Below are 26,933 nucleotides of genomic sequence, written 5' to 3'. Positions count from 1 at the left end.
CTGTTTTTCACATGGCTTTTTTTGTAGATTTCCTTATTTTAAAAGAATGTTTGGTTGAATTCAGTGGCATTTTTAATGCTCCTGAAATTATGGGTTATTGGTCTTTTGCAGCAAGGATTGTATTTTTAGGTGTACACCTTTAAGTTTTACACAAAAGAAACAAGACAAGTGATCAAAATTAAATTTCAGTAGGAAACAGGAATGCTCTAGATAGCAAGTTTAATGGATAAATGGATAGCAAGTTGGTCAGATGTAAAATGCTGTTGACTGTTAATAGGGTTGACTTATAAAGTGAAGTGTCAGCATTAAAAGTTTTTGTTGCGGTATCAAAAATCTATGCATAATATCCTTATCCAAAACTGCATCCAAATATTGTCTGATTCAGTACTTACAGTAATTTAATCCCAATAGCTTTATACACTATATAAAATGAGGGGTAGATGAGTTTTTCTACCTACAATATCCATCTATCTAGGGTATTTATAAGTCACCAGTCACCTTGGTATTTAAGTGTTGTATCTCACAGACTTACTTTCTGCTCTAGGACAAAGCTTTGGCTTATTTCTTTGAGCAAATTTCTCTGGTCTCAAGATTTCTCCTGGTAAATGTGCATTCACATCACCTAAACAGAAGGCCACTTTGGTAAAAATGGCAATCACTATAAGCTTCACTGAGGTGCAAGGACAAAGTGGTGTGGGGAGACAGTGCTATAACTCCTAACCAGGGTCATCTTAAAATGCTTAGGTTATCAGACAACCTGTGGAACTCTTTGCCAGAGGATGTTGTGAAGGCCAAGACTATAACAGGGTTCAAAAAAGAACTAGATTCGTTCATGGAGGATAGATCCATCAGTGGCTATTAGCCAGGATGGGCAGGGATGGTGTCCCTAGCCTCTGTTTGCCAGAAGCTGGGACTGGGTGACAGGAGATGGATCACTTGATGATTCTCTCTTCTGTTCATTCCTTCTGACGCACCTGGCATTGGCCACTGTCGGAAGACAGGATACTGGGCTAGATGGACCTTTGGTCTGACCCAGTATAGCCATTATGTTTTTATGTAATAACCAGATGTGGGTGGTAGGAGGGATATATTTTCTCCCTCCCTATTCCTCCCATCATCTTCCTTGCCCCAAATTGTCTGTCAAACGCCACCTTCACTCTCATTAAAAGAACCCCAAACCTGCTCTTAAATCTAGATCAGACCATGGTTTGAGCTTACGTTTTATGCGTCTCCATAGATACTGTTTCTGCTGCTTCTTATCAATGTGCCTTTGCTCCAGATGCTAGGTTTCCTTCTGGAATCTAGGCCTTTAAAAACAGTCTTACTCTCCGATTCAGTCTCTTGACATTCCAACTGCATCGCTGTAAGGCCCCTATTTAGAACTGCTCCTTCCATAGATCCTTCTTATCCAGCTAGAGAAGCATGAGTTCTCAGGTCATTTCTCATCAGCTGCCTGCATCAGTGAACCTAGTTGGTTTCCTGCTCATGTTGCCCTGAAACCAAAAATATACTGAGCAGGTTCCCAAGAATAGCTCCTGCTCAGTCCATTTTCCCAACTGAGCCCTTTAAGTTACTGGAGGCTGCTTTTCCATAGCTTGTAGGTCTTTAAGGCCTTGGCTACACTTACCCGCTAGTTCGGCGGCTGGCAATCGAACTTCTGGGTTCGACTTATCGCGTCTAGTCTGGACGCGCTAAGTCGAACCCGGATGTGCTCGCCGTCGACTGCAGTACTCCAGCTCGGCGAGAGGAGTACCGCGGAGTCGACGGGGGAGCCTGCCTGCCGAGTCTGGACCAAGGTAAGTTCGAACTAAGGTACTTCGACTTCAGCTACGTTATTCACGTAGCTGAAGTTGCGTACCTTAGTTCGAATTAGGGGGGTTAGTGTAGACCAAGCCTTAAGTGCCTTCAGCAGTTCAGCAAATTCCCAGAACCAAGTATGGATCATTTTGGAGGTAGGCTACTGGGAGATACGCTTTTCTTTCTAGTGTTATTCCATCCGCATACCTAATGGTGCTATCCAGGTCTCACTGTCATAATTAGTAAATATGCATGAAATTATCCCACTATCCTCTTTTCCCACCAAGCAAATGATTAATTAACATTACAACACTCACTATTTTTATAAAATGCTACAGCTGGGTAGTTTGTTATGTTGATATTAAGTAAGTTGTAACTGTCTGGTTTCATGTTTTTCCATTCTGAGAATATGAAAATAGACATGATGGAAACAAGCTCGATTAATGTGGTTTATGCATTAAGTCTGACACATGTCATCCTGTAATATACCCATTAAGCCTGACATATTTGAGTAAATACATTTACTTTAGAGAGTCCTGGAAAACTGTGGGCAGATTAGGTGAGGGCAATAATGAATTATCAAGATAAAATGAAATCACAAAACAAATGACAGTGAACAAATTGATCTGTTGTAGGATGTCCATTTAGTAAAGAAAGGTGTTTGAAATTAAAATGTGGTTAGGAATAGGTACAGTCATTCAGAAGTTGTTCAAATTTGGGGAAGTTTCTGGGACCCCTCTGATAAGGTGTGTGTTGGAGTCTAAAGAAATCCTTTCTTGTCATGAAACCTCCATTCCTGAGAAAGTAACTTATCAATGTCAGTCTTAATTTTTTTCGTCAGTCCATCGATAGAAGTTGAGAAGAATCATTTAGCAATCATCTTATCACAGATAATGGTTGGTTGATTCATTTTACACATGATCAGATAAAGGAATGATATTTGCTTTATCTTCCCCTTCAGCACCCAATAAAGCGATAGAATACCTAAAAGTCTCTACAGATGAAAGCGCTAGGTTATTGGCTGTAACAACACTGGTAGCATTGAATCAATTTCCAATCTGTTTCTGATGTGTTTGGAATCTGTACTCTAAAGATGTTATGTTTGATGTGAGAAATGGTAAGGGGTCACATGTTCCATGAGTCACTTATATGTGAACAGTGGTACCTGTAGTCATGTACTTATTTGCACGCCCAGAATGAAACCTGTTTTCAAAAGCCCTAAGGGCACACACAGATTGACAATTAAGCCTTACAAGAACCCAACCATTGTGAGTGCATACACAGATTTTAATATGAGTGCTGGCTGAATTGAAACTTTGTAATGGGGCTACAGCTTATCAGCCACATTTACAGCCTACTCAGCCTCTGTACCTCAGCAGTTTGAATATTAATAAATGTTAAAAATAAACTATTTACCTATTGCAACATCAAAGCCTACCAGGCCTATATAGGTTCTAGATGATGTGGCAGGGTGCCTCATGCTCTCACAGTCATTTGGCATAGTACGAAAGGATAGCCCCTGTGGACTCATGCACAGATTTGCAGACAGGACAGAACTAATTACAGGAAGAAGCCATTCAGACTAGTACCTTCACGTGCTACTATCCTACAAAAGCACCCACTGCTCCTGCCAATTTCTTTGCATTGTAGCTCTGTGTAGCTCATGAGAGGGCACTTTTCAAAATCTCTGCACCACTCAGTCTACAGGCACAGGACTGTTTGGCCATGCAGACAGGTGGGGAGCTGTCATGTTCCATATGCTAATGATAACATATGCAAATTATGTGCCCAGCAGCAGTACAAAATATGCCACGTAAAAGAAATGGGTGTGCAGACAATTGGTAGATTCCAGTGATCTCTCTGTAGTTCTTTTCCTGCCTGTCAGATCCATCCCAGAACAGGTTTAATATTATCTCAGTGCCTGTTGCTCTTCATGCCCTCACCCCATTCTCCCCTCCCCCCCAAAGTGTCTTATATTCTGACCCAGGCAGCATCCCTTGTATTTCCCCTTTCTTCCTGTCTCCAAAATCTCCTTTATCTCTCTCTCTCTGTCATGCATGTGACCAGTTTATGTGGGTTCACTTCCTCTTTTGTATGGGAGTAGCTGACCCCAAAGGACAAAGAAAGGCAGAATGGAGACCTTCTTTACCTGCACCTCTTGGTTTGCACATTGGAGAGCCTCACCTACCATGCATGAACTGATTATGCTGTAAAGTGGTCTTGCTCAGCTCCACATACAAGGATCTCTGCCTATCCTTGACTCCCCTGCCCATGTGAGTGTTCCCATCCTTGGGATCCGCATGTACTTTGCAGAGCCTTTAGAAATCATATGTGCCGATACTATGTGTTGCCTAGTCCATTGACTATTGTTTAGTTATTGAGTGTCTTCTGAAAAATATTTATGAAGTGATAGTATGAAGGAGTCTGCAATAATGGAATGCAATTGTATGTGTATATTTGAAGATGGTAGAGAATCTTTTATTGTGAATAAGGAACTAGCATGCATTTGTATCTCCTAATTTATGTCAATTTACCTTCTTCACAGTCTGGCAAAGACAAATAATTTATTCCTACTTCAAACAGATAATACACATAGCAGTTGATAATTGCCAAGTCTCCTGCAGCAATGCTATGGTATACTGTTTAGTTCTCCTTTCTGTGGAGAATATTAATATCTTGGATCAACATTTCCTTGTTAGTCACAATGATTTGCTGTTCATTTTATTTTTTGTCATTACATTTATCCACCTGGAAGTACTAAATTATGTAATTGGAATTATAGAAAACCTGATGCTTCCTACAGTTATAGACAGGTAATATTCTGATTAGTATTCTGGATACTTAAAATCTACTATTCTTCAGGATTTAAAATACCATTTAAACTGTGGCTCAAAGCCACAGTTCAGAAGTCACTGGAGCTATATTGATATACCCCAGTTTAAGATCTTGCCCAATTTATCCTAGTTTATGTCATGTATACACAGAATACACCTAATTATCCCAATTATTTGGGGTAGTATAAGCCATTATTCTCCGTATAAATATGATTTCCTTATATTTTAGACTTTTATATTTTACAGATTATTGCTTTTGGTTAAAAGAAGAACAGGAGGACTTGTGGCACCTTAGAGACTAACAAATTTATTAGAGCATAAGCTTTCGTGGACTACAGCCCACTTCTTCGGATGCATATAGAATGGAACATATATTGAGGAGATATATATACATACACAGACAGAGAGCATAAACAGGTGGGAGTTGTCTTACCACCTCTGAGAGGCCAATTAATTAAGAGAAAACAAACTTTTGAAGTGATAATCAAGCTAGCTCAGTACAGACAGTTAGATAACAAGTGTGAGAATACTTACAAGGCGAGATAGATTCAATGTTTGTAATGGCTCAGCCATTCCCAGTCTTTATTCAAACCGGAGTTGATTGTGTCTAGTTTGCATATCAATTCTAGCTCAGCAGTTTCTCGTTGGAGTCTGTTTTTGAAGTTTTTCTGTTGTAATATAGCCACCCGCAGGTCTGTCACTGAATGACCAGACAGGTTAAAGTGTTCTCCCACTGGTTTTTGAGTATTTTGATTCCTGATGTCAGATTTGTGTCCATTAATTCTTTTGCGTAGAGACTGTCCGGTTTGGCCAATGTACATGGCAGAGGGGCATTGCTGGCACATGATGGCATATATCACATTGGTAGATGTGCAGGTGAACGAGCCCCTGATGGTATGGCTGATGTGATTAGGTCCTATGATGATGTCACTGGAATAGATATGTGGACAGAGTTGGCATCGGGGTTTGTTACAAGGATAGGTTCCTGGGTTAGTGGTTTTGTTCAGTGATGTGTGGTTGCTGGTGAGTATTTGCTTTAGGTTCGGGGGTTGTCTGTAAGCGAGGACAGGTCTGTCTCCCAAGATCTGTGAGAGTAAAGGATCATCTTTCAGGATAGGTTGTAGATCTCTGATGATGCGCTGGAGAGGTTTTAGTTGGGGGCTGAAGGTGACAGCTAGTGGTGTTCTGTTATTTTCTTTGTTGGGCCTGTCTTGTAGGAGGTGACTTCTGGGTACTCGTCTGGCTCTGTCAATCTGTTTTTTCACTTCAGCAGGTGGGTATTGTAGTTTTAAGAATGCTTGATAGAGATCTTGTAGGTGCTTGTCTCTATCCAAGGGATTGGAGCAAATGCGGTTATATCTTAGGGCTTGGCTGTAGACAATGGATCGTGTGGTGTGTCCTGGATGGAAGCTGGAGGCATGTAGGTAAGTGTAGCGGTCAGTAGGTTTCCGATATAGGGTGGTATTTATGTGACCATCGCTTATTAGCACAGTAGTGTCCAGGAAATGGACCGCTTGTGTGGATTGATCTAGGCTGAGGTTGATGGTGGGATGGAAATTATTGAAATCATGGTGAAATTCCTCAAGGGCTTCTTTTCCATGGGTCCAGATGATGAAGATGTCATCAATGTAGCGCAAGTAGAGTAGGGGCGTTAGGGGACGAGAGCTAAGGAAGCGTTGTTCTAAGTCAGCCATAAAAATGTTGGCATATTGTGGGGCCATGCGGGTACCCATAGCAGTGCCGCTGACTTGAAGGTACTGCTTTTGGTTAGTACATATTTTGGTTACAACCATTTATGGACACATCTTCATCTCTCTGTGTGGAGCTTTGGTCATGCATTTCCCATTAACACTACTTCACATGTCTGTAGTAGAGCTGAGGAAATATTACAAAACATTTTCTATGAATGTTCGGGTTTTTTCCAATTCACTTCACTTGTGCACACACTGATTTTCTCTTCTGTTTTCACAAATGGTGGAATCGGTTTTAGGAGCATGAATTTTCATGAAAAACAAATTTTAATCTTGAATGCGGACATATGCTTTAAGTGCAAAAAATGAATTCCATATTTTTATTTTAATATGTAATTCAAAATTCACATTCTTACCAGTTAGTTACATAACTCATTCAAGCCTGTCCAAAGCCTATGGAAATCAATAGCGGTCTTTTCATTGATTTTAAGCAGCATAGCACAATTTCAACTATTCATAATGTAATCTCCACAAGCATGAAATATTCACTGAATAAATTCATGCGTCACTTTGAATATTGAATATATCTGAGAATTTCACAATCTGAGGGCCATTCATAAACAGAAAAAAAATCAAATTTATTTTATTTTGTCTATCTCCAGCCTCTAGCAGGCAGAGAGGTACAGTATGCTGATCCCAACTGCTCATGCTAATGATGTTTTTGAAACACCACCTAGCATTTATATTACAGACATTTGTTATGGGGAAAACACTTTCTGAAAGAAATCAGTATTCATTGTTCTGGCTTTAGATCATGACCATTTGTCACCAACTGCTGCTTCCTGTTTACACACAGTTAGCTTTCAGATACAGTGATTAGAATATCATCTGCTCTGGAGGAGCTGAACTTGTGTGCTGAAATAAGAAAGATGATAGTTCAACTGAAAGTCACTCAGAAAAGTCTGTTAACAAGTTTTCACTACATTAATTGGGAAATAAAGCCATTTAGTTGCACGTGTGTGTGTATATATAACTAGTTATTACCATTACGATTAAGTAAAATCACCCTCTGGGCATAACTAATACATTATTTAAAGCCTCATTTAATATTTATACAGCTTTTATTTTAGCATTGTTTTGTGCTATTAAAAAAAATCCGTGACGTTTCTAAAATAAATATCGTACATTCTCTTTTGCATTTGCAATATGCAGATCTTCTTGTACACATCTTTTATAAATGACTTCACAGTGCCTGAGACAACATTTACGGACTCAGAGTTCTGCCACTGCTCTTGTCTATTAACTAGCAGAAAAGCGAAGGAGGCACCCCTAATGTGAATGAGACCACACACCAGTTACACGAGGTTCCTGTAAGAGCATGTAATCAGTGGCCCCTAACCTTTTCAGTCAAGTTTCCTGGTTAATCCTAGATTAAGACTGTATAGTCAAAAAGGAGGAGTCTGATCCCTTCCAAAAAAACCCCCATTTCTCACCTGGCCCTGTTCACATCTGGTAAGTGCAGTTCAATTTTGTTAAAAATTCACAATGACTCTTACACATAGAGCTAGAATTTTTACCTTACATCAATTAAAGGTCCCACCATTCCTGTTAAGGCATATCACACTTGTTATCCTAACATCTAATTTTCTTGGATAAAATCTAAATCTTTTCCCAGTAAATAATTATATAAAATTGAGGAACAACTGATGTTTTGGGAAAGATAAGGAACAAGTGAAAGTGTTCATAAATAATTTTGTTCTTACAACTTTTGTTCTTAAAAATAATTGGCATTGCCCAAAAAATCCCTAGGTAAATCACAAATGAGAATACATGGGATGAAATCCTAGCAAAACTTCTGTTGATTTGAATAGGGACAAGGATTTCACCCATGATCCCTGCCCCCAAAAGCTTACAATCTGTCTTGTCATAATGCAAGAACAAGGATAACAAAATGGCAGAGAGAAGATGGACAGGAATAACAGAATATGATAAAAGTCAGCATACAACATGGTAGAGCAGAAGATTATTATTACTACTTACTATCAATATTACAAATAAATGTGTCTGACTCATTCTTGTAGGCAGAAGTGTGTCTCTGGAGAGGTGGGTGAATGAAGAGAGGGTAGTGATCTGGTATTTCCAGTCAGACAGTTCCATGGATAGGGGTGTCATGGAAAAGAGCATGCAGATATTTGTGGGACAATCAGGGTATTGAAGCAGAAAGACAGGAGAAGGGGTGAGACAATAAGAGACATGGTTGGATAAGTGGGGAAGGACAAATAAGGTCCACAACACAGTTTTATAGAAAAAAATTAATTAGAAATGGGCCTGAACTGCAACCCAGATTTGAGCAACCCTGAGTTTGGGCAAAGCTCATATTTACATTAATCAGTTTGAAGATATAGGGCCTGATTCTTCTCTCATGTTCCCCAGTATTAATTAGGAATAACTCCATTGCAATTAATAGGTTTACATCAGTGTAAAACTACTGTAAGTGAGAAGAGAATAATGTTCATATAAATTTTTACTTCTAATTCACCTGAGATTTTTACCTACGGTAGGCTTAACTTCTTCAGGTGTGCATATTGGTTATACTTCTAATCCAGACAGTAAACAACTGATGCATTCATCTTTGACTAATTATATCAAATGGTAGTATAAGCCCAAAAGGAATAATCTGCTTTAAAACTGACATCAATTTGGCAGAAGTATGTACATTTTTTTGTAGTTACGTTAGCACTGCAGATGAAGAGAAGGATGTGCAAATAAAGAGATCTGTTCTGCCATCTGTAGTTTAAATTCTTCTTGCCAATGCCACATGTAGTTTAAAGATGTTTATTAACTGGTAAAGCAGTTTTGCAGAGATCTATTTACACTGGAGATATTATTATGAAAGAAGAAAGAGTGATAATTAATAATCTGGCATGTTTCAAAATACCGAAAAAATTAGCTGTGCTCCATATCTGGCTCAAAAACCACATCATATCATCTGCTGCATATGCCAGTGTAACTTTTAGAGACAGGATGAGTTTCTAATTCAAAGAAAGAGCACTTGTCAGAATATTTTGGGGGGCTTCATTTTAGTGGTTCGAATATGTCGCCTTCATTTTCAGTGCAGTCATTCATCCCGTGCAGACAACCCACACAAGAGTTATGTGTCACTTTAAACACTATTTTGAAGGCTAAGTGGTGAGCAGGATGGTCAAGTATTTTCCGTAAACTGTTTTTCAGTGGAAATTTAGGTTTTTGACCAAATGAATTTGATTGTGAAAAGTGTCTGCTTTCTGTGAAAAATGTCAGGTTTCTTGTCAAAACATTTCAGCCAAAAACCAAAGGATTTCCACCAAACACTTTTGGGTTTTTGGCCAAAAATTAAAAAATGCCTGTACGATTTTTTCCCCACTGGTTCTAATGATATGTGCCCTCTGCTCAAGGGTAAATGTAACCTTTTTTACATAAAGTGAGCCATTAATAGGAAAGAAATTAAGACCCTGTGGGCTATGGTAGTTGTAGTTACACTACCCAGGAAGCCATGTTTAATGAGAGCTACCTATATACAGTTTGAACACAGATGCTCTATCTCCCTAAAAACATTTTGTTATTTTTTAAGTTTAGATAGCCAATGTGATAATCTACAGGACTTGCCATTAAAATTGGTTCTGGTAGCCAATGTTGTATACACCTTTCCTAGTTCTACAGCAGTTATAACTGTGAAAGTATTTCAGTGCTTTGAAGTAGAAGTAATGTTGTTTGTTTACATTAAGGTAACCAGCAAAAATGTTTGTGTTAACCTTGTAATGTTGTCTGATTCAGAGCTGTTGTGATTAGCGACGTTTCTAGAAATCCTGACACCCTTAGCCAAGGGAGGATTGACTTTTGACCATCCTCTGTCAATCGTAGCACAGATCAATACAGGACAATGCTTTGATTAGGGCATGCTGAAATCTAAAACTAGAGAGATATAGAGAGGTATAAATCCTTGTCTGCACACATGTCCAGAAACATATATTTTGTTTATCCAACAAGCACACAGACATACACCTACCCTCAAGCACATAAATAGTCCCATTATTTTGATTGAGACTATTTATGTACTTAATTGCTTTGCTGATCAGGGGCTTATTCATTTTCTTTCAAATGTAAGGGACTCCAAGGATTATTTAATCATCAGTTTATATGCATGCATGTAAATGCATTCCCAAACTTGGTAATACTTAGAATTTACACTGCTTTATATTTTAAAAACCCTACAAATATTTTTAATTAATTGGAATTAGACTCCTATTTAAGGAATAATTGAGATCTGTTCAGATTATTGCCTAATTCCTGAATAAACCAAACACCTGGTAAGAATTTATGAGTGGAATCCAACATTTTCACAGATCAAATGTTTTGGAAAGCTCTCCGAATATCCAGAAGAAGAGAATACATTGCAAATGCCTTTTTTTTTCTGAATAAGAATATTTTTGTAAATTATTGGAGCAGTGCATCTAAGAAGCTGTACTGAAAGGCTATGTCATCACTTCCATTATAAAATCCTATTTTCAGAAATTCAGGCTCTTGCTAAAAATTTCTCCAGGTTGAACCTTGGTTTGTGGAAGCTCAACCCAAGAGTGCTTCTTTGTACCAAAGGTGAAAGTTTTGTAGGCCCTGATTTTGCCTCATGATTCACCTTGAATAGTACTTTATTTTGCAGGCAGCCTCCTTGAAATCAGTACTTGCAGAGTAAGGTACTATTCAGTATGGATAAGGGTGACAAAGCCAAGCCTTGTGAAGAGGCTTCTCCATGTACATGCTTTTTTTTTTTTTTTTTTCATTTAGCAGTCCTTGTTTGAGCTAAACTCCCCTATTTACATCACTGTGGAATTTTAATCTGAGAAAGGACAGAAGCATCAGGCCCTCGGGGTTTCTTGTTGTGCTGTTCACCTTATCTTCTTTTTTTCAAATAACTATTTCCCAAATTGCATATAACATGAAACCGGAAACAAGAGGTGTCTTATGTAAGAATGCTTCTTTTATGTAACGTGACTGTTTTAAAACAACCCAGGAATTTGGCCAGTGATGAGTTCTGTGAATGTGTTGCTGGTATTTTAAAGAAAAAAAATCTAATTGTTTTAATGTATCGTACACCAGGCCTCATTTCTATACCAGGATGAGGCGTCCTAACGAGATGAAATATTTGTCCGTGGTTGCCAACCTACCCTGACTAATCCTTACTTAGGGAGATGCATGGATTCTACCGTCTGATTTTTAAGTAAGCAGTGTAAGGGCATACCATAGGAACACAGGACTTGTCAGACTGGCTCCAACCCGACTTCAGTAACTTGTCTCTGGCAGTGGCCAGCACCAGATGCTTCAGAGGAAGGTGAAAGACTCCATAGAAGGCAGATATGGGATAATTTGCCCCCATGAAGGTCTCATTTTAATAGCTAGCGATTAGTGTAAATCCTGAAGCATGTTTTATATCCCTTCCAAAATTCTTCTATTAACATTACAGTTCTGGATATTCTTGTTTATCCATATAGTCACCCCGTCCCTCTTTAAATCTCGCTAAGTTTTCAGAGACCTATTTCAGACTATAAAATATGCAGTTGCTTTTCGTCTGGAGAGGTCTCAATGCTGTCACCATAGGACACTAAATTCCAAGGTTTGTCAAACTACAGAACCATGGTGTCTACCTTACCAGACTAGGGGAATCCAGATCAGAATGGATGATCATCTTATGTATGAAAATGTGGAAGTTAGGGCACATCTTCACTGTGGCAGCGTTTTAATGTGGCTTGTGTAGTCGCAGCACAAAAAACAACCTCCACAAGGGGAATAGATCCCAGCGCTGGTGCACTGTCTATACTGGCACTTTGCAGCGCTGAAACTTGCAGCACTCGGGGGGATGTTTTTTCACACCCCTGAGTGAGAAAGTTGCAGCGCTGTAAAGTGCCAGTGTGGACAAGCCCTTAGACTGAAATTTCTACACATGCATAACTGTTCAGTCAATTCTTAGATCAGAGAGCATAATGGCCAATGCCTTCTGTAGAAGTAACAGCTTGTGGGAGGAAGCTTCGCTAAACCCAGAGGTATTCCTCAAGCTGTGCCATCCATAGGGAAATATGGAGATAGCATTGTTTGCTGCCTGTCACAAGGATTCAGGAGGTCCCCATGGAGTGAAGAGGTTTGTGATCCCCTGGAAATGTCCCAAAGTCCTGGGCCTATTTCTGCTTTCAGTCTGGAAGAATGCATCCTCCCCACAGGAGTTATAGGGACTTCGTTTTGTAGGCAGAACCAACTCCAGGCAGAGGAAAAATTCTTTCTGTATTTCAGAGACTGATTCTGGACTGTTTGGTCAGTAGTATGGCAGATGGTAAGTCTGTGACCACTATAACAAAGCAATGCCTGTGAAATAGTGCCTCTCTTCCCTGAGGCAAAAAATACAAACAAACAACTCCCCCCCCCCCCCGCCCCCATACTTGCCAGGGAAGACTCCCTAACCATAGCAATTAAGTTCAAATATGACTCCTTTGGGGACATTAACGTTCTGCTGAGTCATTTTATAACCTTGAGTTTGATTATGCAACCTTACGCATACTGATCAGCACTTAGTAATGCAAGTATTCCAACTGAAACCCCAGGGCAGGGCTAAGAGAACCTAAAGGAGTCCTATTCGGGCTTAAGCAGTTTGGCTTGGGAGCCATCCCTGATGAGTGTTCCACATACCTTGATTTGGCAGTTGCCTCATGGAACTTAAAATCCAACACACAGGAATACTTAATACTCATTCACTTAATAATGCAAATCGTTCTTCGGGACAAAACCCACACATCGATGAACAATAGTTTATTTGTATTCATAAAATAAGCTTTAAGGTGTAAAGCAGTAATACACATTGAAAAGTTAACGTACTACACAGAAAGTTGTGATGTCCTTTGTGTTTAGATCTAGGGCCAGATTTTAGCTTGTTGGGTTCACATCTTTTTGGGTGTCACGGTGGGAGCTGCTGAATACTGAGCCCTTTTGAAAACCAAGCTCCTGTGGTGGGTGCTCTACACTAAAAACCTGGCACTGAGCTCTTTCGAAAATCTGTTTTACAACATGGCGTCTTTTCCTTTTACAGAGCTGGTTAGCCAGGTACAGCATTCTACAGAAGATCTTATTTCTGGTTAAAAGTATTTGTTTTTATTAAGTGAGACTTACTTTGTGCTCCTAGGTCGCTCTCTCGTCTAATCAATTGTTTTAGGAACAGCTGGGGACTTCCACTTTTCAAGAATCATTTTTTGGCAATCAGCACAGTCCTTACTAGTCATTTCTCTTGATTATGAGCTCCATCTTTCATGGACGTTAGGTTTCTTAGGATTTGTAAAGATGAGTCATGAGAAAGAGAGATTCTCTGGCACGAGATGTGTTCTTTCTTGAAGCTGTTCCAAAAAGAGTTGATAGTCTTTCACTTCCAATTTGCCTGTATTGAAGGCCACTGCTACTTTCTTGCATGATCAGCATCTGTTATTTGATTTGAGTCCAGTACCAGACATCGGTGTGCTGTAATTAGGAAGGACTGACTGTTGTTTCTAATATAGGATATTTTTAAAACAATGTGATGGAAAAGACGTTACAAGATGTGTGCTTGTTCTTACAAGCACTCCTTTTGCAGAATTCCCAATGAAATTGGAATGCAGGATAAGGCCCTATATTAACACTGCAGACCATAAAAGGCATGCTGTTAAGATATTTAGGGTCCAAAATCTGGTCTTCTCTTTATCCCACCGAGTTTATCCCATGTCTTTGCTGAAGCCCTGGAATTATTTCCATTATTATCTGATCTATACCTCTCCAAACTAAGATTCCCACATCAGTCACCATCCTTCCAGCTAAGTAGAAATTAATGGAAATCTCTTCTTCACTCCTGTTTTTCTTTCAGTTGGTAGGGTGTTGTCAGTAAATGATGTCTGCTTATTATCCAGGGTGTTTCTAACCCCAGCTAGTCCATGTAGCATGTGACCAGGACTGACCCATTGAATGTAACCTACCGTAACGCTGTTACAATCTGATAGGAACCGTCCACAGAATTCTAAGTAGCTATGTTATTGTGGCTTAAAAAAAAAAAAAACTAGAGAGATTAAAACTAAAAAGGAGGAAGAACAGTTCAATAGTTAAGGCACTTGCCTGCCTTGCCACAGGTTTCCTGTTTGATCTTGGGCAAGTCACTAAGGCCTGGTCTGCACTAGGAAACGAGGTCAGTATAACTACGTCGCAGAGGGGTGTGAAAGATCAACACCCCTGAACAATGAAGTTAAAACAACCTAACCCCAGTGTTGACAGTGTTCAGTCGACAGAATAATTCTTCTTTCACTAGCACCTACACCAATGGGAGAACCCCTTCAGTCTGCATAGATAGCATCTTCACTGAAGCACTACAGAGGTGCAGCTGCTCTGCTGCAGCATTTTAAGTGTAGACAAGTCCTAAGTCTCTCTCTCTGCCTCATATCCCCATCTGTAAAGTGAGGATAATGATACTTCCCTTCTTCACAGTGGTGTTATATGGCTAAATGCATTAAAGACTGTGAGGCACTCATATACTACAGTAATTAGGGGCCACATAGATAGATAGATAGATAGATAGATAGATAGATAGATAGATAGATAGATAGATAGATACTACTACTCCTCTGACAAAAAACTGAAAACATAAATAGCCACCTAACAAATTGGGGGGGGGGTAGATAAGTTCTTATGCCAATATCAAGTTAAGATTAAAATATTAAGTGAAAACAGCCATTATTTCAGAAGCAGACAGGCAAAATGCATAAGGGAGAAATATTTTCAAACCTCTAAGAATATTAGAAATGCTGCAGAGGAAAAATAACAGAACATGACTTGACAGAGTACTGTTAACTATGATGGTGTTAAATGGCAAATAGGAATATCATCAAAAGATCAGTACATAGAAGCATAGAAAATAAAGATGGAAAAGATCTATTACAGTCGTGAGCAAACAATGGTCTGTGGGACTGTCCTGCCCGGCCTCTGAGTTCCCAATCTGGAAGCGTAGTCCCCGGCCTCTCCCTCTCAGTCTCCCCTCCCACGCAGCCGCATGGGCCACACTCTGGTCTGCCGCTCCCTCTGGGCAGTGTGGGGAGCACAGCTGGCTCTGGCCGGGTGTCACTGCTGCAAGCTCCTGGTGCTGGTAAGGGCGCGGAGAGCAGGGGGTTGGGTAAGGGAGCGGGAGTCCTGGGGGTCAGTCAGGGAGGAGGGGACAGTTGGATGGGGCAGAGGTTCTGGGGGGGGGGCGGTCAGGGGATGGGGAACAGGGAGGGTTGGGAGTGGGATTCCTGGGGGGCCTGTCAGGGGGCAGGGATGTGGATAGGGGTCGGGAGGGCAGTCAGGGGACAGGGAGCAGGGGGTGTTGGATAAGGGGATGGGATCCCAGGGGGAGCTGTCGGGGGCGGGGGGTGTGGATAGTCATTGGGGCAGTCAGGGGACAGGGAACAGGAGGGTTGGATAGAGGGTGGGGGTCCCGGGAGAGGGCAGTCAGGGGACAAGGAGCCGGGGGGGGGGGGGTTGGATGGGTTGGGGGTTTTGAGGGGTGCAGTCAGTGGGCAGGAAGTGGGAGGGGGCGGATAGGGGGCGGGGGGCAGGCTATTTGGGGAGGCACAACCTTCCCTACCCGGCCCTCAGTACAGTTGTGCAACTCCGATGTGGCCCTCGGGCCAAAAAGTTTGTCCACCCCAGGTCATATTGTCCATGTCCTACCAGGGCACAATTGCTTGCTACCATATACTCTCAAGTCCCGTTTCCAGTCTGGTTTTAAATTGCTCAAGCAATGGGACTTCCACCACTTCTTTTGGGAGTATCTGCAACAGCCTGATAGATCTTCCTGTCAGGATATGTTTCCAGATATTTAACCTAAATTTTGCTTAGTTTCAAGCCATTAGTCCTCCAAGCTTTCAAGCCAAGCTTCCTCCTTGGTATTTACACTCTTAAAATATAGGTAGATTACCATAATGCCCGCTCTGGGTTGTTTGGCCAGGCTAGCTATGTCAGAGGGGAAGTCTATGTGAGTGACTAGAGAGGGAGGGGATAGGATTACGCAGCTGCATCCCATCCACCACGTAGGGGAGCCACAGTTGCATCCCTCTCTTTATTCCGTGGCTGCTATGGTGGAGCCAAACACCACCCAGTTGAGAAAACCAAGGGAGAGGGATTTAGTGAGAGGCTTTGAGTCATGTCCCCCGTCAGGAATTTACCAACTAAAACACTTGTTTCCCTGATCAGCAGTAACTGCTCCTCTGCAATTTGAATAGACAGTGCATAGTGCATGTGTGACTAGATGACATCAGCTGAGCCGAAGTGTAAGAAGGCAGGGATGTGAGCTTTCTTGCCATGTGCTATGGGAGGCCTGTTGGGGAACCCTCAGAGGCTGATATCTACAGGTAATCCTTTAGCTCTTGGTCATCTGCAAGAATTGATGGTATGACTTCTGGCAGTGGCACATTGGCACCCCTTTCCTTCCTAGAGGGGGAATGAATTCCTATTGTACATGTTGCACACAGGAAGGAGAGCACTTCACTCTTAATTCTTTTACTTTTTCCTGTAAGCCTACCTCCAGCCCTTAATCATGTTAATGGTCGTCTCTGAATTCTCTCCAAACTGTTAAAGAAATTCATACCAACTGTTAAGAGCAGTAATTAGTTTCTAGTACATGCCTTTTTAGCCATTGTCATAACAAGAGTTTAAGTCATGCCACTTAGAATGTCTTGCCTTTTATCTTTTTGTTGTGGTTTAATTGTATTTTAATGTGATGTTTTGTTGTGTTTAATTAAAAAGATGTTTCACGTGAAATACTAAAAGTTACAATTACAATTGACACTTGCTAAATGTGAAATGTTTTTCTTTCCTTAAAACCTTCCTTTCAAGATACCCTCTTTTCCCATAGCCCCTTTCACTGTCTTTAAATACTAGTGATTCCTTTAGCTCCACTCCCATCACACAATCTTCCTGTATCTTAGAGTCTTGCTGCCAGATGAGAACATTGGACAGTGGGATAGGAACCTTCCCTCTCCCAGACTCAGGAAACCGGTCAACTGGACGATATGTTTCTAAGCAAGAATCAACTTTAGAAACTGAAGTCTTCATGCCTCCTGAGCAAGCCCTTCCTTCAGCTCCTTCAATAAAAGCCAAAACTCTTGAGCGAGAAGTGCCTTCAACAGCTAAGAGCCCAGAATCTGTGGAAAACATGATTAGTCATTCAACATCTGATCCTACCATGACTGCCAAAGTTGTACGACCTTTTCAAAGTCGCCTTCCAAAACCAGTCTCCTCAGGTAAAATGCCAATTACACTGGAAATTAGATTATTTCTGCCCTAATGTCTGTTTCCATTAACAGAAGCCCTGTAATAGTGACGTTAGATAATGGGAATGCTAAGCCTGTAGCAGAAAAGATTCCTTATGTGAATATATAAGGTTATCAAGTTGGTGACCTGAGTCCAATGGAAATTTGGTTGCTCATAATGCATATCTGTACCTCAAAGAAAATTGTGCAAAATGTTAAATCCCTTCCTCAAGAAACTATATTTGAGAGAAAAGTAGGGCCAGCCCTCAGAAATGCTGAACACTGGTGATTCCCATTGATTTGAATAAGAATTTCATGTGCTCAGCAACTTTCAGGATCAGGCTCTCAATTTGCTGTCAGTGGCCATATTGTGATATTAAATGTTAAAATGACACATTCATAAACACTTGCTTTCAAAACTGAACTTGGAATACAAAGTAATTTGGAATCAGTGCATAAATTCTATACCAATGAATATTTTGCCTCAATTATAAACATAAGTCTCTTGACATGTTCCTGCACTGTACAAATGTATTTATAGACAGTAGTAAAAAACACTTATTTTGATGGTTCAGCAGGATGTGCATTAAATATAACATATAAAACAATAGCTCCCAAAGAATGAAAGACGCCTGCTAAGGCCCCAATCCAGCAAACACACACATGAGTATCTTTATATATACAAACTGAATTGAATATAGTCCCACTGAGTTCAATGGGACTGCCAATGTGTAAAGGTACATGTGTGTATGTGTGTTTGCAGGCTTGTGGCCTAAAAGTACAAGTAGCAGTAAAAAAAATGGATGTTTATTACACCGCAGTATTTATCTTTATCATGGAGTAATTTCTGTATTTAAAATGGGAAATATTGCAAATAACAGAGTAAATTAAACTGCTTTGGGTGGTGTACACATTTTAATTCTTCCTACTTCAGTATTATGTATTCTTTGTATTATGGGAATGCGCAAAAGCCCCTATTAGGATTGGTGGTCTTTGCTGTTAAAAACTGTGTACTTAGACCAAAAAGGGCAGATAGACATCTAATGTTTAGGCTCCTTGCTGCACAGTGGAATCCACAGCCCTGAGTTAGACACCCAGGCTTCCTGTTCAGTGCATGAGGAAAGTTAGGTGCCTAAGAATGGGAATCACTGAGCAGGGAGCTGTTTAAGCTAGTGTTGAGGAGAGAGGTTCGGCCTGAGCTCCATCTCTCAAACGGAGTCAGGCATCTCCCTCCACTTGGGATTCACAGCCATGAAACCTCTTCTGACACCTAAATCAGCTCAGCCCTTTCTCTCAAAAAAAATGGGGGGCAGCTATTCCACCCCTTATATAGCCTATAGCCCAATGGGAGGTGCAGCTTCAAATCCATCCTGCCTGATTTGGAAAAAGGACTTGATCCCGGTCTCCCACTTCCTGTGTGAATATCCTAACCACTGGGCTACAAGGTATTCTGGATGTAGCTTTAAATCTCTCCCGTTGAAGCTGTTCCACTTTGTATGCAATATTTAAATATTCATTGGGCCAGAGAGAATGAAATGTGAGAGAGTGACTCTATAGCCCAATGGTCAGTGCACTCACCTGGGATGTGGAAGAGTCCGCTCCAAGCCCCTACTCCAATGACCACATCCCAGGTAAGTGCTTTAGCCACTGGGCTACACTACCACCTCCTTCTGTGTTAGTAGGTATCCTCTGAGAATGCCCACTTGATCGGGCTCTCCAGGTGAGCTAGGTGGGGGAACATTTAGTTTGAGGATCCCACTGCGGTTTAGGTAGGAGCTAGGTGCTGGGAGTCAGGACTTAGGGAGCTTTGTGCATGCTCACCAGCAGAAGTGTAGGTGCCATGGGAACTTTCCAATGGAAATGTGGGCTTCTACAGGGGTAGGTAGCATTTGAGCAGGAGCATTGAGGATCTACATTTTGGGTTTCGGTGCCCAAAGTAACCATTAAATGTTTAAATCCCTTTGTGGATCTAGCCTTAGATTAACACATATAAACACACACTAAGAGACAGTCCCTGCCCCAAAGAGTTTACATTCTAAAAAGAAAACTATTTAAAAAACAGCAAAAAATATACAGGCTGAAACTTTTTTGCTAACACTTTGTCAAGGTAGAGTATTTATTGCAACTAAAAAAATGACACTGATTTATTTAACTTGCATGACTCTGTGCCACATTGCCCTCATACAAGAAATCCCATGTAATGATCATGTAAGGCTAGACATCAGGTTTAAATTTAGGGTAAGGCCACCAAAGTATGTTTTGGTAAATTGCTGTTATTTAAATTGAACCTAAGACTAAATAGTCTTTCATCAGAATGTATATGAGAAGGTTTTTAATTAAACATATTGGAATGTAGTTGATTTAACCATATTCCAATTGCAGTATATTAGAGTGCAAATACATATTGTGGTCTTTATTGCAAACTCCCCTGCAGGTTTTGCATCAAAGCTAAATAAAATATATTTTGATACATATTATTTTAGAAAGAAATGTATTGTTAATTAATGGCACAGCTAAGAGAGATTCAGAAGAGAAATCTTAGTTATAGATTATATGCTACATGCTTGAATAGTCACATGTGTGACCTCAATTCAGCAGTGTGCTATAGAGTAGACTCCATGATTAAACACTGTCATTATAACAAATTGAATAGAAACTGCAAGCATTGAATTGCTTCATAAGAAGTTAGTAGCAGTAAGATTGCACTGATTTTAATGCTAATATTCACTGCACCAACCTTGTAAGGTTTGTATCTTAATTAAATTGTCGTGAAGAGATGCAAAAAAAAGTAGAATACATCAGATTGTGAGGTCAACTCATTCTTTCCTGGAATATTTTCATCTGACCCTTCTTCTTTACCCTACTTCACCAAAAACACAACTATCATTTTATTCTACAAAGCACTGTTTATTTTCTTAGATTTTGGTTCTACATAATATACATGTCGTAAATAAAAAGAACTATTTGATCTAAAAAAATTCTGGAGTAAGGTATAATTTCCTATTTGTGTCTGTCAACAAACTGAGTTTGCTAAGTTTCTCTCCATCAGAATATAAAATAACAGTACAGCTCTTCTAACGACTTCCTAAAAATCATTGTAACATTTTGTTTCTCATTTGCAAAGAGTTTATATTTTAAAAGTCAAAGACTGACTTTAAATTGTGTCTTCTCTTCTCTCCTCCTGATAACTGGGAAGTGCTTTGGGCAAGATTCTGCCACCCTTATGTTGAACAGCACCTTACTATACAAGTAGTTCCATTGAAGAATGGGATTATTTGACATGAATAGAAGTATCAGACTCTGACCCATAATTGAACACTGGATTACTCCTAAACACAATCAAATGCTGTTGTTAGTGTAATGATGATGAGATCCATAAATTGCCTAATCTCTTTCTGAATTCAGGAATAATTAACCCTCCAAAGCAAAGTGGACAGGAACAAATTCTGGTGACTTCTGTTTCATTAGAGCATACTGAAAAAAATGTGGAAAACAAGAAGATTCTTCCAGACTGGAGCAGCAAGAAAGCCACTAAAAAAACAAAGGTATAAATTGAAAGAAAAATGCCAGTGGTGTAACTAGCATATATATTTAATCTAAAGACCATATTTAACTGTAAAGAGTCAAATTGCTAAATGTCCTAACTTTAATGAAAAGAATAATTAACAATCCAATACATAATTATTTGTGATTACTTGATAACATTCATTGACAAAAGGTACCTTATTATTTATTAATAACAATACAGTGCCCACAGGTATGCTTGGTACTTTGTCTCATGCTTTACAGACATTAATTACTTAAATATTATTATCTCCAGGCATTTTATAGATGAGGGAATTGAGTTGCTGTTACATGGTGGTCTTTCTTTACAAGAGATTTTGGATTTTCGTTGTTTTTTCCCTTTGGAGATACAGTTCTTTCCTGATTTTGGTTTTGCTGTTGGTGTGGTATGAGTGAGTGGATGTAATATCATTGTAGTGTAAATGGTAAAATAATCTTCTTTTGGTTTCTGTCATTTTGTTAATCCCTACAATGATCTGTCTCTCTTTCAATCCTTCCTTGTAAACGATGAAAAGGACAAATAGGCAAATGCATACCCTTGTGTAAAAGCTACTGTTGATAGGTGCAGGGCTATGAATGATTAGAAGTGCCAAATGAGTCAAGCCCTTTTGGAAGAACAGGTGCAGCAGGTTAGCAAGTGGGAACCCTTGAGATATAGGATACATAGGATGATTTAAAAAAAACCTCCTTAAGAAAGGGTATGGTTAAACTGCTCCACAGCTAGCATGTAAACCTCACACTATTATGAGCTAACATCTTTATGTTGGTTATGTTGTGATTTATTCTAATCTTTTTGTCTTATGCTGTTTTTTAACTGGTGCCCCTGTTCCTTTATAAAGCTGGCCCAGATTCTTGCTCTCCATGGTACACACAGATAAGTTAAGTGGCTTGCCTAATGTCACATTGGCAAGTCTGTGGCAGATCCTGATTAGAGTACTGCTGCCTCTCACTCCCATACTCCTGTTGTTAGAGTATGCCTCTTATCCAATAAGTAGCTGCCATTTTAAATCTCTGATGAATTGAGGAATGCATGGGAAAAACCAGCATCTTCAAAACTGCCATAAGAAGTGCTCGTATTAAAAAAAGTTTAAAAGTGGGTCCAGGTGATAATTGTACTTGTGGACCCTGCTATCTGGTTGATAATCAGAACACCAGGTACAAATACCACCCTATTCTGAATATCAGATGTAACTTCCTCCCCCGTCCTTTCTGCTGCCACTGAACTCCTAAATCTTCAGCACTTCCATGGAGCGGGGTATCAGGACCAGGGCTTCTCTTTACTAGGGATCTTCACTTCCAGAGGAAGCAATGTATTTGTCTGTGCCCCTCCCCGTGGAGTCCAGAGGAGAAGGAGCCAACTGTGGAGTTTATTGCTTTCCCTCCACTTTGCCAAAAGATAGGAAGGGGGGCATGACTTAAAATGGCTGAATTGCTCACAGGTGGTAAAGCCATGAGTGTTTTATGCTAGTTATTCCAAACAAGTGTTGATAAAACCTTTACACAGCCCTACAGACCTTTTGTTGTGTGAATGCCGTACATGCTATCTTAGAAATACTTGAGAGGTTTTAAAATTGTATATGATGGGTACTTTATAAATGCAAATAAATAAATAAATATTACCTGAGGAAAGTGTGCAACCTTAAAGCAGTTTTACAGAGGGAAAGAGGCTGGATTCTCCCACTCTTACTCATGTTAAGCTGTTACTCACTCAAGGAGTCCTGTTTAAACCAATGGGACTAAGTGAGGAGTATCTGAGGAGAATCTGACCCAGTATAAGCAGGACTAACTTTTGGGATATATCTGGATAATAATAGTGGCTATTTCCCATACTGTCAAATTTATGCTTACATGCTGAATGATACTTGCCGTAGTTCAGTTAGTAAATCCGAGGTTTTCTTTGATGAATGCAAAATGTTTTATATCCTAATAAAACATCCTGCCATAGTATACGAGTCATTCTCATTGTGCTATTATTACTGGCGCAGGACAAGGCACTGCGAGTGTGCACTTATTCTGCTAGCAGCAGTAGTGACACTGAAACGGAACCAGAGTATGAAACAAATGACTTTGGAACGGCAGCGGAAAAGTTAGCAGATTTAATGAAGAACAAACGAGGTAACTGGAAATGTATACATGGTAATGTATCGTTCCGATCTCCATCCTGACAGCAGCTGATCATGTCTTTCATTGTGTGGTTATTTTCACTTTTCAACTCTGTCTTTCTTCAGATATAATTTTCCATTATGTATTTTTTATTATATATCCGCATCATTTTTTTCTGTTACACCATTCTTGCCACCATGGGCATAATTCTAAGGCTTTTATTCAGAAATCCCTGTGGTGAACTAAAAAGGCTTTAGCTGCATTATTGCAGCAATAAAAAGGTGATTATAAAGATAACTTTTTTTTAATTACATAGTTTAGTAGTAGGTTAAAATAACCCAATGAGCCATGGCCATAGCTTTCTAACTGTCTTATGACAGTGGTACTGTTCACACGGCTATAGTTAAGGCTCTGTCAGCCTTCCCAGTGCATATTGCCACTTTTCTGAGGATCAAATTCAGTCACAAGAATCGACTCTGAATTTAAATCTAGCATGAAAGCTCACCAGTGAATTCCTTGGGGTAATTTTTCTAAATTTTGAGGTAACTGAGTGCTGGATTGGTGGCCCAGGAGATTGCTGTCTGCATTCGAACACCAGAATAGGTAATTCATGAGCAGCAGCAACAGTGGATGCCATCCTGCAATGTATGTTAGCCGTGTTATGGAGAAGACTCTCTGCAGTGGGAAAGTCCGGGCCCATTCCATCCTTGGCTTCCCTGCTACAAATGATTCAAGGGAGTGTATAGGGCCAATACAAGAGCTGTGCACCAATGAACCCACTCAAGCCCTGAGGGCTTGTGCATTTCCTGAGGATTTAAGGGAGACTTCAGTGATGCATAGACTTTGTGTTGGCCTTTGCACAGGGGGTGAACTTGACCCAGCACATACAGTAGATACTGCAGTAATAAGTGCATTAAAAATGCCACAGGCAGCTAGATATTGCAGACACCCAAGTGCCATTACTTTCTACCAGGAGCTGGACTGAGTGTTTGACATTTGCAAGGATAATCCATTTGGGTGTTTTTCAGCACCAAGAGTAAGGTTGCCAATTTTGATTGGATGTATTCCTGGAGGTTTCATCACATGACATAATCTTTAATTAAAGATTAGTCTTTAATTCCTGGAGACTCCAGGACAATGCCAGAGAGTTGGGAACCCGAAGCGAGAGTGTAGGAGGTTGATTATTTTATTTATGGCATGCTCCTATTTTTTAATCTTTGATTATATATGAAATGTTGCAAGTGATTAAATCAAAGAGACACTGTTGATATTTTTCTAAAATGATATTGTAACATGAGAGAATCGTATTTTCTTAAATAGGTGTTGCCATATGTGCAATGATTTCTTTATCCATAACATGTGTTTTAAAGGATTTTATCATGTGTAAGCACCTGAATTAAATGACAGCAGCATTCAAATTTTTTGACATCTACCGTGAATTAAAACCACCACTTTACTTAGTGAGCCATTAATTTACATAGCTGGCTCATTGGGGTCGGGACAGATAGAACCAAAATGGATGCAAAAATTCTGATCTGTGATTGAGGCAAAGCAAACAAACAAACAAAAATCCTAAAATGTTGGTATACCAGGTGGTTGTTTTTTCTCCTATGGACCAACATTTTTGCCTTGGTCACTTTAAATACAATTGCCCAGATCAGGTAAGTAATAATAACACTATGCTTCTATTGCAACTTGCATCCAAAGAGCTCAACACACTTCACTGACATTAATTGATTTAGCCTCACAACACCCGTGTGCGGGTGAGGTATTATCCCCATTTTACAAATGAGCAATCTGAGGCACAGAGATGATCTAGATACTTATATAGCCCCACTACTGTATTGTCTCAGAGCCTCACAAACATTAATGAACTTATCCTCACTACACTCCATGAGGTAGGGGAGTATTTTAATTCCCATTGTACAGGCAAGGAACTGAAGCACAAGAGACTAAAGGCCTGGTACAAAGCCCATTGAAGTCAATGGAATGGCTCATTGATTCAGTGGGCTTTGGATCAGGCTATTAATGAGTTGTCCAGTCACATAGGAAGTCTGGGGTACACTAGGAATTAAACCCAGGTATTCTGAGCCCTCGCCCCATGCCTCAACTATCAGACCATGCTAATTTTGATCTCAACTGGATTTTACATCAGTGTAACTCTGTTGAAGGCAGTGGAGACAGTGTTTTTCAAAAGGTACTGGATATACAGTACTTCCGTCAGGTAGTGTTCAAATGTGTGTAACAGCAACAGCCAGTAGAGAAACAAATGCCCCATCTAGAACATCCTTCCCTTGTGCTGTCTCACATTGTTGCAGAGGGTTTTTTTGCTTTTATTTTTTTTTAACATGGGTTTCAGGCCTAGGAGTAGGGAGACCTGGGTTCTATTCCTAGCACTGCCACTTCCTGTATGAACTTTAACAAGTTAATAGAGCCTGATTCTGATCTCACAAACATAGGTTCTACACCACTGTCTTCATTGCCAGCCAGTCAGTTAAGGATTTAAGATTTATAAAACAAATGAAAAAGTAGATAAAAGAAACAATATGTTCAAAAGCAAGCCAACCAAAAGATATGCATGTGCCCAAGGAAGTTAGGGCTTGAAGCCTATTAACAGCTGAAGATAAAAACTTAAAACAAAAGTATTTAAATAAAAAAAATTCTACACTGAAGTCGAATTAACAATCTCATCTAAAGTCACAAAAGAAAGGAAATTTAAAATCTCAGATTTGCCCCTCTGCTTATCTCAGACCATTGGTATCTTTTTTAAGGATAGAAAATCATCCTGAATTTTAAGTAGTAACTTTGAATGTCCTTTTTCAGTTGTTTTAAATCATACCCTTAACTTTTACATAGTTTTGTTATGCTTTTATTACCAACCACTGACCTTTCCAGTTGTCTTAAAGTATTTGTATTGCTATTAAAAATTACACTGTGATCCATTTAAGCTGTACGTGAACTTTCTCTCAAATAAATGTGCAATGTTTTTTAAAATCTTTCCATAGCTGAGCAAGAAGAAAATACTGTGAGAAAGTCCTTTGTGGGGAGCCCTATGTCAATCTTGGATTTATATCAACACAGTCTCTATGGCCATTATGGAGAGGATGGGCCTGAACAATTAACACATTACAGTTTTATTGAGCAGCTGAGTGGAGCTTCCAGTAAAGAAGGCAAGAGCAAAGAGATCTCTAGTGTGAGTTATCTTGCTTTTTATGATATTACCTCTTACTTAATCCAGGAATATATCTGTCTTATTTATAGTCGTTTTCTGCATTCCTCATTAGTATTTACAGAAACCAAAAAGACACCTGAAAATATGGCATGAGTTGTTGGGGGAGTAAAGCAAACCAAGCACCTTTTTAATTGAGGTTGTGTAAGTGTGGTGATCTTGTAGTCAGCTGTAGCTTACAACAGACTTCCAGAACTTAACATTAGAGACATTCTGGAGCCCTAAGATATATGGCAAACTTCAGTGTTAGGATAGCAGTAAAACCCATTATTTCTCTTTGGAAATCCCTACGCTGCACCTGGGAGTGTCTCCCAGCCCAGGCAGACAGACGCATGCCAGCACTGCTCGAGCCAGTGCTCTAAAAATAGCAGTGTGGACATTGCGGCACAAGCAA

General features: G+C 39.9%; 1 protein-coding gene across 7 annotated transcripts in view; it reads left to right on the top strand.

Moving 5' to 3' along the window:
* The window catches only part of NCKAP5 (NCK associated protein 5), a 605,695-nt gene that overhangs the window by 545,052 nt on the left and 33,710 nt on the right, over positions 1–26,933 (top strand). For 6 of the 7 annotated variants that reach the window (XM_042855509.2, XM_065560500.1, XM_065560498.1 and 3 more), the window contains 4 exons: positions 17,320–17,634; positions 21,049–21,188; positions 23,193–23,343; positions 26,316–26,503. In XM_042855509.2, the coding sequence (XP_042711443.2) occupies positions 17,320–17,634; positions 21,049–21,188; positions 23,193–23,343; positions 26,316–26,503 (794 nt within the window). The remainder of the gene's footprint in view (positions 1–17,319; positions 17,635–21,048; positions 21,189–23,192; positions 23,344–26,315; positions 26,504–26,933) is intronic. The other variant, XM_065560497.1, reaches the window with a different exon arrangement.

The sequence above is a fragment of the Chrysemys picta genome, chromosome 11, assembly GCF_011386835.1.
Source record: "Chrysemys picta bellii isolate R12L10 chromosome 11, ASM1138683v2, whole genome shotgun sequence".
Classification (NCBI taxonomy): Eukaryota; Metazoa; Chordata; order Testudines; family Emydidae; genus Chrysemys; species Chrysemys picta.
Note: the sequence above shows the minus strand (reverse complement) of the source record. Positions and strands in the feature narration are given on the sequence as shown.